The sequence below is a fragment of the Carcharodon carcharias genome, chromosome 32, assembly GCF_017639515.1.
Source record: "Carcharodon carcharias isolate sCarCar2 chromosome 32, sCarCar2.pri, whole genome shotgun sequence".
Classification (NCBI taxonomy): Eukaryota; Metazoa; Chordata; class Chondrichthyes; order Lamniformes; family Lamnidae; genus Carcharodon; species Carcharodon carcharias.
This window is the reverse complement of record NC_054498.1, coordinates 8,395,988-8,409,332: the sequence shown is the minus strand read 5'-3', so window position 1 is coordinate 8,409,332 and position 13,345 is coordinate 8,395,988. Positions and strand designations below refer to the sequence as shown.

General features: G+C 39.2%; 1 protein-coding gene and 1 long non-coding RNA gene across 4 annotated transcripts in view; one reads left to right on the top strand and one right to left on the bottom strand.

Annotated features, from left to right (window-relative positions):
• rcn2 (reticulocalbin 2) overlaps positions 1-5,992 on the top strand; it is a 22,210-nt gene extending 16,218 nt beyond the window's left edge. For all 3 annotated transcript variants that reach the window (XM_041178261.1, XM_041178259.1, XM_041178260.1), the window contains exons 6-8: positions 18-114; positions 1,487-1,629; positions 2,771-5,992. In XM_041178261.1, the coding sequence (XP_041034195.1) occupies positions 18-114; positions 1,487-1,629; positions 2,771-2,923 (393 nt within the window). In that variant the 3' untranslated portion in view covers positions 2,924-5,992. The remainder of the gene's footprint in view (positions 1-17; positions 115-1,486; positions 1,630-2,770) is intronic.
• LOC121271985 overlaps positions 1-13,345 on the bottom strand; it is a 26,872-nt gene extending 13,527 nt beyond the window's left edge. Inside the window, exon 1 of the long non-coding RNA XR_005941831.1 lies at positions 13,295-13,345. This is a non-coding gene — a long non-coding RNA (uncharacterized LOC121271985). The remainder of the gene's footprint in view (positions 1-13,294) is intronic.

The following is a 13,345-nucleotide window of genomic DNA, read 5'->3' as shown; positions in this document are numbered from 1 at the left end:
TAACTTTCAAATTGCAGGACTATGTCATACAGGATGCTTTAGATGAACATGATCATGACAAAGATGGATTTGTCAGCTTAGAGGAATACCTTGGTGACTATAGAAAAGACCCAGGTTAGTTAAATGTTATAATTTTTCACGAAATTTTGTGTTTAATTCCTTCAATAATCTTGACGATTTCCTTAAATATGTAGGGTTATTTTTTCAGTAAATTAATGCAATGTTGAATAGACGATTTGAGATGTGACCAATATTTCTTGTTTACTTTATTAATATTACTATGATCATTGCTTCCCTGAACTTTCCTCTTGTTCCCCTGCTCCCAGCCAAAATGGAAATACACCATTCAACACACACTTCCTCCTTTCTCTCACTGAACTGCAATCAAGATTCTTTGCAATTTCTTCTAAGTCATTCCTTCCAAAAACCTCAAAACTACAGAACTCCCTATCTCTCCTCAGTCTTTTCCTCCTTCAAATGATCTCTAGGCTTTTAAAATCAGCTTGGGATTCCAAATTACAGTTTTATAATTTATTGCTTTTTTTTTTTCTTTTTGATGTTGATTATATCCTGAAATCTGAATCCTTTCACTTTGATAGGTTGGAACCTATAATTCCTTGAAATTATTAGTTCCCAATCTGAGGCATGATGTTGCAGATAAGCCAGTCCCTACCTTTTTTTCTTTCTTCTTTCATGGGATGTGGGCGTCATTGACAAATCAGCATTTGTTGCCCATCCCTAATTGCCCTTGAAATGAGTGTCTTGCTGGGCCATTTCAGAGGGCAGGTAAGAATCAACCACATTGCTGTGAGTCTGGAGTCACATGTAGAACCAGACCAGGTAAGGAAGGCAGAGTTCCTTCCCTAAGGGAGGTTAGTGAACCAGATGGGTTTTTTTACAACAATTGATAGTTTTGTGGTCACCATTACTAAGACTAGCTTTCAATTATAGATTTTATTAATTCAATTCAAATTCCACCAGCTGCCATGGTGAGATTTGAAGCCATGTCCTCAAAGCATTAGCTTGAGCCTCTGGGTTACTAGTCCAGTGACACTACTACACCACTCTCTCCCACTTCATTGGGAAATTAGATTGAGAATCTCAGTACCACTGTTGCTTAACACCCAGTTATAAAGCTTTAGCATACATTGGCAAGGTGGCACCAGGACCACTCACCATTCCTCAGTTGAGTGGGTCCTGGGGCATCTAGATGATAGTCCAAAACCAGCACTGATTAGTATATAAGTGTATAATCTCCAAAATTTTTAACATGTCTGATATAGGACCAAGCTATGCATGCCAGGAGAACTTTGAGCATTAAGTTAATTTTCTCATGCCCCCTTCCCCTGTTCACCACCACCCTACCCATAAACTGGATGTGAACAATTCACCATATAATCCTTCAACTCTGCAAGAACATTGCTGGTTAGGAGTTATCTAATGTGAATATTTTGTAGCTAAGAATGTTTCCACTCAATGAAAATAGGTGCAGAGGAAGATCCAGAATGGGTAACTGTGGAACGTGATCGTTTTGAAAACGATTATGACAAAGACAAGGATGGCAAACTTAATCAAGAGGAACTCTTGTTGTGGATTATTCCCAACAACCAAGACATTGCGCATGATGAGGTAAACCTCCTGTCTTTAAATATTAAGCCTATGCTAATAGGATTGAAACATTGCTTAATTTTTACTAGAAGGGATTTTAAATTTCAATCCAGCACCTTGTGAATGTGTTCTCAATATGGAAACTGCCACTGTTAATAATTGTCACTATTTCAGAGAGGTCACAGGATGGATAGAGTAGGTTATTACAATATATGTAGCACTGCCACAGTAGTACTCTTCTGCAGTTGGCCTGAAACACATTTTTGGAAGAAGACTAGAGGGAGCATTACTCTGCATTGAATGATGTCGTACTTTACCTGGGAGAACATGATCTGGGTGCCTGAGATGGAAGTGTTTTCTGTTCCCCAGACCAACACTTCTCATGATGAGAGCATAAAAATTTAGAGGGTACATAATGTTTGTTTTTCCCCCAAAAGAAATAGTTTCATTTAGAAAAGTAGTATAACAATATCAGGAAAAATGTTTTGTTTACAACCAACTCTCACTTCAGAACCTTGAATGAATGTGAAAGAATTAAAAGCATAATGTCAGCAATACTCCTTGTGTAGGGGACCCCTGCCATGTAGCTTGTGTATTTTGTGGAGTGTTACCACCAGTCTATTTGGCACAGCATATCTGTGGTGTGATTTTGGAGAGAAAAATTGTAACACTTGAATTTGGAGGAAAGAAAATATTAGTGTATAAATTCCGTCTTTTTCAAGCTATTTTCTCTAAGTTTTCCCTGCTACAGTAGGTTTTAACGCACAAATACTGATAGGAAGATCAGGCAGGTGGTCTGTTACTAGGTTTCTGGCCAGGCTGTTCTAGTCTGGAGAATGAATTACTTAAGCTATTGAGTGGCAGTCTCACTCATGGATGACAATAAGAATAAAAGACTTGGATGTGAGAACCAGACATTAGGACGGTCACTGTTTCTCATCTGAGGTTGGAATTAAAGTTCATTGTTAGGCAGTGCCAGAGGAAGCTTTGTGCTGCATCTGAGCTAGAGTTGGTGTTCTGGACTTCTGAGTGAACCACAAGGAAGCACGTCAGAATTAGGCGAGGAATCTCCTGCTGAAATTCATCCAGGTGCTTTGAGGCTAATTCAATTTTTGCTTACAGCCATCAGAGATTAACATTGAAAGTTTCTGTTCCCTGACAGGCTGATCATCTTGTCAAAGAAATTGATGCAAATGGAGATGGGAAACTCACAGAAGCAGAAATACTTGTGAGTCAGGAACTCTTCCTCAACAGCGAAGCAACCGACTATGGTAGCCAACTACACGATGAGAAATTCTACCACGATGAACTTTAATGCCAGTCGTTCACTAGTGTTGGGTTTTGTTTCTATAAACAACTAAAATTCTTAGACCACTTTCGAGCGAATTCACTGGCCAGACAAGCGCTCACCAATAACTGGTATTAAGTAAATGACCAGCCCAGTAGATTTTAACAGTAGCATTACTGTTATAAAAACATCCATTCCCATTATCCTGCTTACCTTACTGATAAGATTGTCCACTTCTATATCATTCACCGTTGCTTCACAGAATTTGAGGTCAATATAAAATTGTGCACAGCATGTTTGTACCAATTTTGAAAACCAACATAATCATAGAATCATAGAAAATTTATGGCACAGAATGAGGCTGTTGGCTCACTGTCTGTGCCCGCTGAAAAAGAGCTATCCAGCTTTATCCCATTTCTCAGCTCTTGGTGCATAACCTTGTAGTTATTGCACTAAAAGTGCATATCCAAGTACTTTTCAGATGAAATGAGGGTTTTGGTCTCTACCACCCTTTGTAACAAAGAGTTCCAGGCACTTCCCACCTTCTGAGTGACAAAAATTATCTTCAATTTCTCTTAATGCTTTCTTCACCCAATCTAGCTAGGTCTCCTCAATTTTATATACCAAAGTTTAGTTATTCTTATAAGAAGTGGACCTATTAATCTGCCATTTATCAGTACCATAAGACAATAGAGCAAATTTTAGATATAAATTCTAAATAATGGAGGAATGGACCTTCCCTCTGCTGAATATTTTTCGATTTTAAAGCACAGTAGGAGAAATCAACAATGAGGGATGATTTCCTGTGCTCTTTATCCACAACTTAATCGTGTATGCATTTTAATACATGAGTTTAAAATCCTGTGACATAAATTTGAGGAAACTCCCTAATAAACAGGAAACCTTTTGCTATACATTATATTTACTCGTACGGATTTTTTTAAACTCCCAGATTTGGCACTAAATCCACAGTTTCACTTAGCAGAGGTAGGAAATGGATAGGTACCATGCACAGTGCAGTACAAGGTGCTCTACTAAGATTCAAGCTGAAGCACATTGTTGGGGGAAATCAGCCTCACTTGAATATAACTGCTATACCTGGCCAGAAGAATGCTTGAGGTTGGTGCTAGACACAAGGGAATTGGAAAATGTTGTAGTTCCCAGCAGTGATGTACCTCACCTTGATGAGCACATAATTCACAAAAAAAGTCTTTATAAAATGCCCCAAAACATATGCTGCCTTTTAGACTTAAAACTGTACTCTAAACTTGTCTCGAGCCAAATAACAGACCGAGCTGTCTGCAGGTGAATTTTTTAGTTGTAACTATCCACTCAGATTGTTTAAAAGATAGACACTGCATTTACATAAATGCCAAATGATGGCTGATTTCTGTGTTTTAATTGTTTGAAGTTAATCAACAAAAAAGCACCCTCTAGGGTTCCTAAAAAGTGTTGTTGATTTTACTGTGCTTTGTAATTTAACATTTGAGGTCATTTTTATAACAACGGAATCACTTATTCCAGTGACAGACTTCAGTTGTCATATGTTTTTGTTTTTTAGTTTAAACCTTTAGTAGGCAGAACTTCATTTCATTCTGGGTTTCTGCAAATTCAGTTAGTAGTTTGCTGTTAAAGAAATAACATAGGTATCAAGAACTACCGAGTCTAGAACTTATTATTTACTGTTGTGATTTCCAGCCACTCTTTCACCTGAGCCTCATAGTCCTTAAAATAAAATCTGCTTGGTGCTATTGCTGTAATTATTCTAGAGCCTAATTATTTCAATGTAGTTTCACAAGTTAGAAACTATATAAACCCATCAAGGTCTGCAAATCTGTGTGAATAAACCTCAAAATTGTGTTAATCTGTTTACTAATTAACTGGTTTCTCACCAATGTTGGACCCACATATGGAAATAATGACTCACCATTCCTACTGTCTTTAGTGCTCATGAAACTGATGGGTGTGCAAATCAACAGGACTTAAACTATAGTTGCTGTCCTCTTTCTGTATAGAGCACAATGCATTAAAATGTACACTACTTTCTCTTTTATAGTTTAACATTTATAGAATAAATCTGAACCAATTTGTTATTGAATTAATGTCACTTTTAAAACCGCAATTCATTTTCACCAGCTGTTGGGTCATTTATATATGAAATCCTCAATGTATCAGCATTAGATTCTCCACACCAAATAGACTTTAATTTCTATTACTGTATCTGCCTAATTAACTAGAATCTGCCGTTGCATAAATTGCTATAAATAAACACATTGGCATAGTTTATTCAGTAATTAAAAAATGGAAAATGTTGGAGTACACTGCAGACTCATTAATACTTCAGGCAGAGGTCCTTTGTGTTTTAATAGCGGCGGGCCTGATGTGTACTCAGTGCATTTGTCTGCCTTTTAGATTTCTGGTATTCGCAATTTCTTTTGTATTTTTTAATCTTCCAGAGTTTCCACTTTGATCAAGGTGACTTCTAAGAAGGTAATCGGTTAACATTCATTTCTTAGGGTTTTAATGTTCCAAACACACCTTTTATAGTGGCCAGCATTGCAGTTAAAATGGACTCATACAGAAGGCTCAGCCAGCAGAAGGATTCAGTTAGACTTACTGCTAAACTAAGTCAGGTTTTGAACCTGTATGGGACATTGATGTTTTACAAAGGTACAGGAAAGGTCAATGCTGCTTCATTGCCAAACTGCACATATTGGAGAAAAGGCTGTAGAGTACTGAGAAAGACAGGTCACGGTTCAATGTGAATCTTTACTCGACTGTGAGAATGTCAGTGCTTCTTTTCAGCATCTGTTTGTTTTAAGCTATAATTTAATGTGTGATCTTTGAAGCAATTAATACCTCAATGTTCTCTTTCAGTTAATATCATTATAAAGTTAAGGAGATGTATCCTTTGCAGTGTTGTACATAATGGTTTACGATGTTCTTATTGAGCCTTCTATTTTATGATGGGTGGTATAATGTTCCAGTTTGTAACTAAGATGGCAACCTGGTTTTCACTTAAACCAATGCCACTAACCCTTGGTTTTAAGATTAAACTTTTGCTGAAAGTTCAATTAAAAACTTGTGATGTTTAAATCAATTGTCTTTGATTTTCCTTCTTCTCATACTATGTATTACCATTTCCTTCATGTGATAAAGAAGCACATCCAAAAGGTTCACCTATCATTTCTTTCAAGCGTGTTACAATTTATTTCAGATTTCCAGCATTTCTTCCATTTCCTCCTTGTTTTTCTCCAGTCATAGAGTAGATATCAACTAAAGGAAGGAATGATTGGATGAGGAAGGAGGAAATGGGGAACGAATGGATAGGCTAGGATTGTTTTCCTTTGAGCAGAGGAGGCTGAGGGGGGGACCTAATTGAGGTGTACAAAATTATGAGGGGCCTAGATAGGGTCGACAGGGAAGGTCTGTTTCCCCTAGCTGAGGGGACATAGATTTAAGGTGATTGGTAGAAGGATTAGTGGGAACATGAGGCAAAACTTTTTCACCCAGAGGGTGGTGGGTGTCTGGAATTCACTGCCCGAATTGGTTATGGCTAAAACACTCATTTAAAAAGGTACCTGGACCTACATCTGAATTGCTGTAATCTGCAAGGCTACGGACCAGGTGCTGGCAAGTGGGATTAAAATGAGTGGTTAGTTTATTTTTTCTCTTTTGGCTGGCGCAGACACAAGGGCCGAATGGCCTCTCTGTGCTGTCACTTTTCTATGGTTCTAAAGAAGACTGATAGTATTCAAAACAATCCAGATCAAAAAAAAAAGCCTGGGCTCTAGAATCAAAGATGTATGGGGCCACCATTAGCTGCAGAAGAAAAGTTTGATTATTGATCATTGAAAGTGCCCAACCTGAAATTATCAGCAAGACTGATAAGACAACGGGCTGTATTTCAAGGCCATAGACATTGTTGGTGAGGATACATTTTGATGTTTGGGCATTGTCTTTTCACAAAGACTTTGATTAGGAAAGTTCAAAGCTGAGCAGTAAGGATGGTTCTCAGTCTTCGTTCCCCAAGTTAGAGGGGATCTCAAGTGAACTTGAGTACAAAATTCTGAAGCTTCAAGCAAGATACGATTGGCACAATCACCTGCCCCTCACAAAAGAAGTACAGATATTGAATGGAAACTCAGCTAAAATGGTTAACACTGCCAATTAATGCATTTGGAAAGGACTGGATGCATTTCAAGTGGGAAACATGGTGATGGAAAGTATAGCTAGAGATGATTCCTTATTCGAAGGGAGGATTGATAAAGTCACCTGCATGACATGGAAAGCCCGGTAGAGTGGAATGTAGCTAATAACATGCCTGATCAGTAGCTGATGTGTACTTTTCATAGCGTTTAAACAGATACATAATTAGCTCCTTGGTGTCTCCACCTATTGTGGAGAAAGTTTCCGAGTAGCGTTCTACTCACAGTGTAAGTTTGGGGCTGAGGGAGGGAGACAGAAAGAGAAAGCACTGATGGCTATTGAGAGCCACAGATCTGAGCAGCAAATTGGAAGAAGATTAATCTATTGCTTAAAATGCTAATGAGTGGTGCTGCTCATCTGCATAAAAAATGAAAAGAGGATCACTGTCCAGAACTGATCATTACAACCCATGGAAAATGCAGTTTATAAAAATGGGTTTTGGCAAATTTGATCTAAGCAGTGATCACTAAAGGTGGATTCCACAGGATTCTTAAACATCCCTGATTTACATTTTTGTGGACAGAAGGGGAAGTAAAGTTGGAGAATTCCATCTCTGTGCTCGCAAGCCCTGGTTTTCTGCCTATTAGTAGTCTGAGGGTGGAAAATCATAGGCTGGCAAGTGCTGCAGCAGAAAATCCTGTTCTAACTGTTTTGAGCGAGAAACAGATGGGTTGCAGGTGTCCAGTGGAATAAATAGGCAAGTTGAGCCAAATGATTTTTTTTAATATAATTCATAGTCTCCCTGAGTGTTGCCTGTGGGTAGTCTAAGCTCTGGAACACAGTTATAATGTTTAGCTGTTAATATTGGTCTCTCTTTAAGGCCACTGCTCTCAAGTAAACCCAAAGGGGAAAGTGATCTAATTAGGCCAGGAGGTTAATTAGCTCATTTTTGTTGTTACAAGTGACTGTTCACTGGCAGCTGCTTGTTATCTTATCAAAGATTAAGAAGAAAAAGCACAAAATAATGACTGGGTTTTTTCTACCCTTTTTATACAAAGTGCATGGTCTTCAAATTGTACCACTTTCAAAACTTTATATAAAAGTGAAATGATATATGGGATTTTTTAAAAGGCTTATTTTGGAAACAAAACATGTGCTGGAAATTTGAAAGAAGATGTTAATTAAGTCATTTTTGTTCAAGACAGATCCATGGAATGGAGTTTCTAAATTGGAATCAACGTACACTCTGGAGTGTATTGTGTTTAACATACAGATTAGTCATATGTGGGGCTCACCTCTCTGTAAAAAGTCCTCATTACATCACTGAATCTCCATTTGCTTAGTAGAGTGCAGCTCCAACAACACTCTAGAAGCTTGACACCATTCAGGCCCGCTTGATTGGCACCCCATACACCAACTTAAACATTTACTTCCCTCCACCACCGATGCAGTGTGGCAGCAGTGTGTACCATCTACAAGATGCACTGCAGCAACTCACCAAGTCTCCTTCAACAGCACCTTCCAAATCCCTTATCTCTATCACCTAGAAGGACAAGGGCAGCAGATGCATGGGAACACCACTGCCTGGAAGTTCCACTCCACGCTGCATACCAAACTGACTAGGAACTATATTGCAGTTCCTTCACTGTTGCTGGGTCAAAATCCTGGAATGAGCTCCCTAACAGCACTGTGGGTGTACCTACTCCACATGGAGTGCAGCGGTTCAAGAAGGCAACTCACCACCACCTTCTCAAGGGTAACCACCCTGCATTTGTTCCCAATTCTCTTTTTATTACTTTGTAAATGTGCATATATAGGAGGAATATACTTGTTTTGGAGAGAGTGCAACCAAATTTCACTAGGCTGATTCCTGGGATGAGGGCATTGCGCTATGAGGAGAGATTGAGTAGACTCACCCTATTTTGCTTGGAATTTAGAAGAATGAAGTGATCTTATTGTAATAAAGTTTTTAAGGAACTTCACAGGATAGATGCTGGGAGGTTGTTTCTCCTGAGGCAAATAGAGCTAGGGGATCACACAGAATAAGGGCCAGGATGTGGCATTGGATTTGCCCTCCCAATTTGGTATCCCTGTTCAGTATCCTTTGACATGATGGTAACATTGGTCTCAAGTAGGTTGACTTTGTTGGCTCTTTAATGGTAGTACAAATTAATGTTGCCAATCCCCCAGAATTGGCCTGGAGTCTCCAGGCATTGAAAATCAATCTCCAGGAACTGCTGTGTGCAACCCTGAAGAAAAACCATCGGCACATTAAAAAAGATTGTATTTTTTTTGTAATTTTCTTTGAACATTTCTCGTTACCAGCTATAAAAATATGAAAATGGAGAAAAAAAGTTATCTGGCTAACGGTCAAGCATCATCCAATTGGGTAATGTGTATTTTTGCTTTTCAGTCGGTGTAGGAAGGCAGTGCATCACAAGGATGGATGTGTTGGCCCGACTAATGTCTGGAGCATCGGGGCAAGTCATGTCATGAAACCTCCAGGAATACATTTATTCGCAGTTGGCAACCCTAGTACAAATGCAGCCTGAAATGTGGAATGCATTTAGACAGGTAGATTCACAAGTGTGTGAGGGCCCATCCTTATCTAGGGTTCAATAGTGTGGCCATGCTTTTTTTTTGTTGAGAATTTTAGATATTTATATATTTCAGTAATCATTGGAATAATGATCTCGAGGCCTCGACAAACAATTCAAAGAACAAATCCCACCTGGCATAATAATTGTCTCCTGCCAATGCAAGATGACCACTGATAAGTGCACATGTGCAGAAATCCAATGATGTCATTGGCCAGAGACACAGTGTCAGCAAAACCCATCTTTAAGAAAACTTCTGTGGAGCTCAGGATTGGTGAAATTTGTACATAAAATATTAACATTGAACCTTCCACTTCTAGCGCAGTGACCTGTCTCTTTCTCTCGCTAGCTGTTTCTCCATCCCTCTCTCTATACCTATCTAGTCCCCCATCTCTGCTTGTGTCAATATCTCTGTTCTTTTTCTCTTTCTCTAACTACCACAGGTTTAACCTTGATTGAAAAGCAGTTTGAAAAGTTTCTGTCTTAAAATTTTAAATAATGACGCACTGTTGCCATGTTTTATATTTATCAATGACTTAATTGAGAAATGGGGTGTGGGGGGGGAAGGGGGAATGGAAGCAATCCACAATCAGATCTTCAGTAAACTGAATTTGGGGAGCGTAGCCATGGTTACAGTACAGGAAAGGCTGCAGGCAATGACATCACAGAGTAAAACAGTACAGCTGCGCATGCACCACATTGGCAGCAAGCACAGCCATTAATTTTAAATTCTAAAGGAATCGGGGATATGTGGATAAGGTGGGAAAGGTGGAGCTGAGGTTGAAAATCAGCCATTGTTTTGTTAAATGGCAGAGCAGGCTTGAACAGCTACGTTACCTAATCCTGATCCTATTTCCTAAGCTTTAATGAACTCAAAATCTACCTGATGGAAAGAAATCCTTCAAACTTGGTGCAATGCTTTCAAATATTCAGCGGAACCCTCCTCTTGCCTCTGCCCAGTTCACAGGGCCTCTGGGGAAAGTGGAGAATTCTCTCCACCTGGTGCATCTGTCACTGAGCCAGCACTGATTCACTCTGATTGGGCCAAAATGTAGTAAATGTAAACGTAGGAGAGCAGGAATTCACCAAGGCTCCTTTGACAGCACCTTCCAAACCCATGACCACTACTATCTAGAAGGACAAGGGCAGCAGATAGATGGGAACACCACCACCTAGAAGTTCCCCTCCAAGTCACTCAACATCCTGACTTAGAAATATATCGCTGTTCCTTCACTGTCGCTGGGTCAAAATCCTGGAACTCCCTCCCTAACAGCGCCATGGATGTACCTCCACCACATGGACTGCAGCGGTTCAAGAAGGGAGCTCACCACCACCTTCTCAAGGGCAACTAGGGATGGGCAAAAAGTGCTGGCCCAGCCAGAGAAGCACACATCCCATGAATTAACTTTTAAAAATTATTCTATCTGCTAGATTTAACAAAGAGCAGAACCATTGGCTGAAGAATTAGACCTCTTAGTTTAGTATCTGCCAGATACCTCAAATTCATTACTTATAAAAATAAATACTGGCTTAGGGAATAAAAGGTATAAGTATTTAAAAATGAAATTGGCTTCTTTTCGTTATAAAGTTATGGTTGAATAGAAAGTCCCATTTAGTTTGCGCAGTAAAGTAGGTTTAGAACACTTTCACTACTAGATACAGAGCGCTGAAAAACAAACCCATTACTGTGGTAGAGATGAGCAAATTAATACTACCCTGGGTGCTAAGTCTGAAAGGTTGAGGAGGACCATTAGCATTTGTCACAAGATGGCAAAGTGGAAAGTTGCAGATCACTAAGGGAGTCCAAGTTGCTGTGGTAACATGCACTTTTACATAGAGCTATGAATAGTGACGGTAGAGGCTCCAACTTTCTTTCCATCACATGGCTGACCAAGAATTTATCACTCTTGCCACCTGCCTTTGGCATACTTTGGAAGGATTTATAAGTTAAATTAATAATCAACCTGTTTGACCACATTATAAATGCATCCTCCTTGACCATTAAGTCCTGAGGCATGAGCGTCTGGCTCAGAGACACTACCCACTGTGCCGCAACACCTCATGATAAAGTGTAAACATACTTTCATATGAAAGAAGTGCTTTGTAATAGTGATTGTCTGATCAAACCTGATTGTGAGGGTGTGTACAAAACACGCCTTGATTATTTTTATGTGTTCAAGGAAACTTTGGATTGCTAATGTAAGAAGTTAACTAGATTGTCTTTTAAACGAATTTGAAAACTTCAATCCGCTTCGGAAGATAGTATTAGGAATATGTATGCTGGCTGGATTATTTTTTGCCGCCACTTCTGCATCCTAGTCAAGTGAGTTAAGGCTAAAGGTAAATTCACCTCTCCAGTTGAGACCTCCTTAGTGTGGAATAGGTATCAAAGCAAGGCTGCATTAAACTGACAATCTTTTATTACATGGTGTAGCAGTGTGTTTACCCACTGAGCCATTAGGGAACATTGTAATCTATTGATACTTATATTAGAAACCAGAAGATTAAGATTTGGGTGATTAATGAACATTAGCAAAATAAGAGGATTTAATATTACCTTGAATGTATTGCTACACAGTGTATTATGCTTAATTTAATTTTGCAGAATGTATGATAGTGTAGCAGAAGTAGCATGAACTAGATTAAAGGGTACTGAAGATGCTAGCATGGACCTGATGCTATGTGGTTTCATGTGATGGTTAATATTGTGCTAAAAATGCATTATATGAGGAGAAAGCCAAGCGGCCTTGCCTCATTGCCACTGCCGGTGTCACACTTGCCTGGTCATCAGAGATGCACAAAATAGCCATTTTGATGTCTTCTTGGATGATTCTTCATTTTCCCCCTTGAGGGTAATTCCTGCTTGGCATTGGCTACAGCAGTTACCTGAGATGACTCGATGAGAAGGATGAACCATCCGCGATTAACAAAAGTGTCCAAGGACAGGAGCCAATCAAAAACTAAGTCATGCAGAGCAGCGAAATTTAGTGGTAGGCCAGAGGACTGGGAATTTTTTTTAGGAACCAGCAGCAGATGACTAAAAAGCTAATGAAGCGGGAGAAAATTGATTATGAAAGTAAATTGGCAAGAAATATAAAAATAAATAGTTTCTACGGGTGTATAAAAAGAAAGAAAGTGGCTAAAGTGAGCGTGGGACCCTTGGAGGATGTGATTCGAGAATTGATAATGGGGAACAGGAGAATGGCAGATAGGGGCTACAGGTCATGTGCTGGAAAATGGGATTAGAATAGATAGGTGCTTGATGGTCGGCACGGACACGCTGGGCCGAAGGGCCTAATTTTGAACTGTATAACTTATGACTCTGTAATTTAAATTGAGGAGCAAGATTAATGCATACCAGAAGGCAATATTTTCATAGCCCATAAGAGGGCAGCTGATGCCAAAGTTGCAAGGAACGATGATAATATTAACACTACCTTCCTCGGAGCATGTGCTTCCCACTGAGTGCCTCCAGTACTTTGTTTTATTTTAGTATTTTTTTAGAAGCAGTTCACATTTGTTAAACGCAAAGTACCGATAAAGGATCACAAACCATTTAGATTATGAACCATTATGGAGCTCATTTCTACTGTCATGAAAGTATGATTGAACAAACTCAACAAATCAATTATTGAAACAAAAACAAAAATACCTGGAAAAACTCAGCAGGTCTGACAGCATCTGCGGAGAGGAACACAGTTGA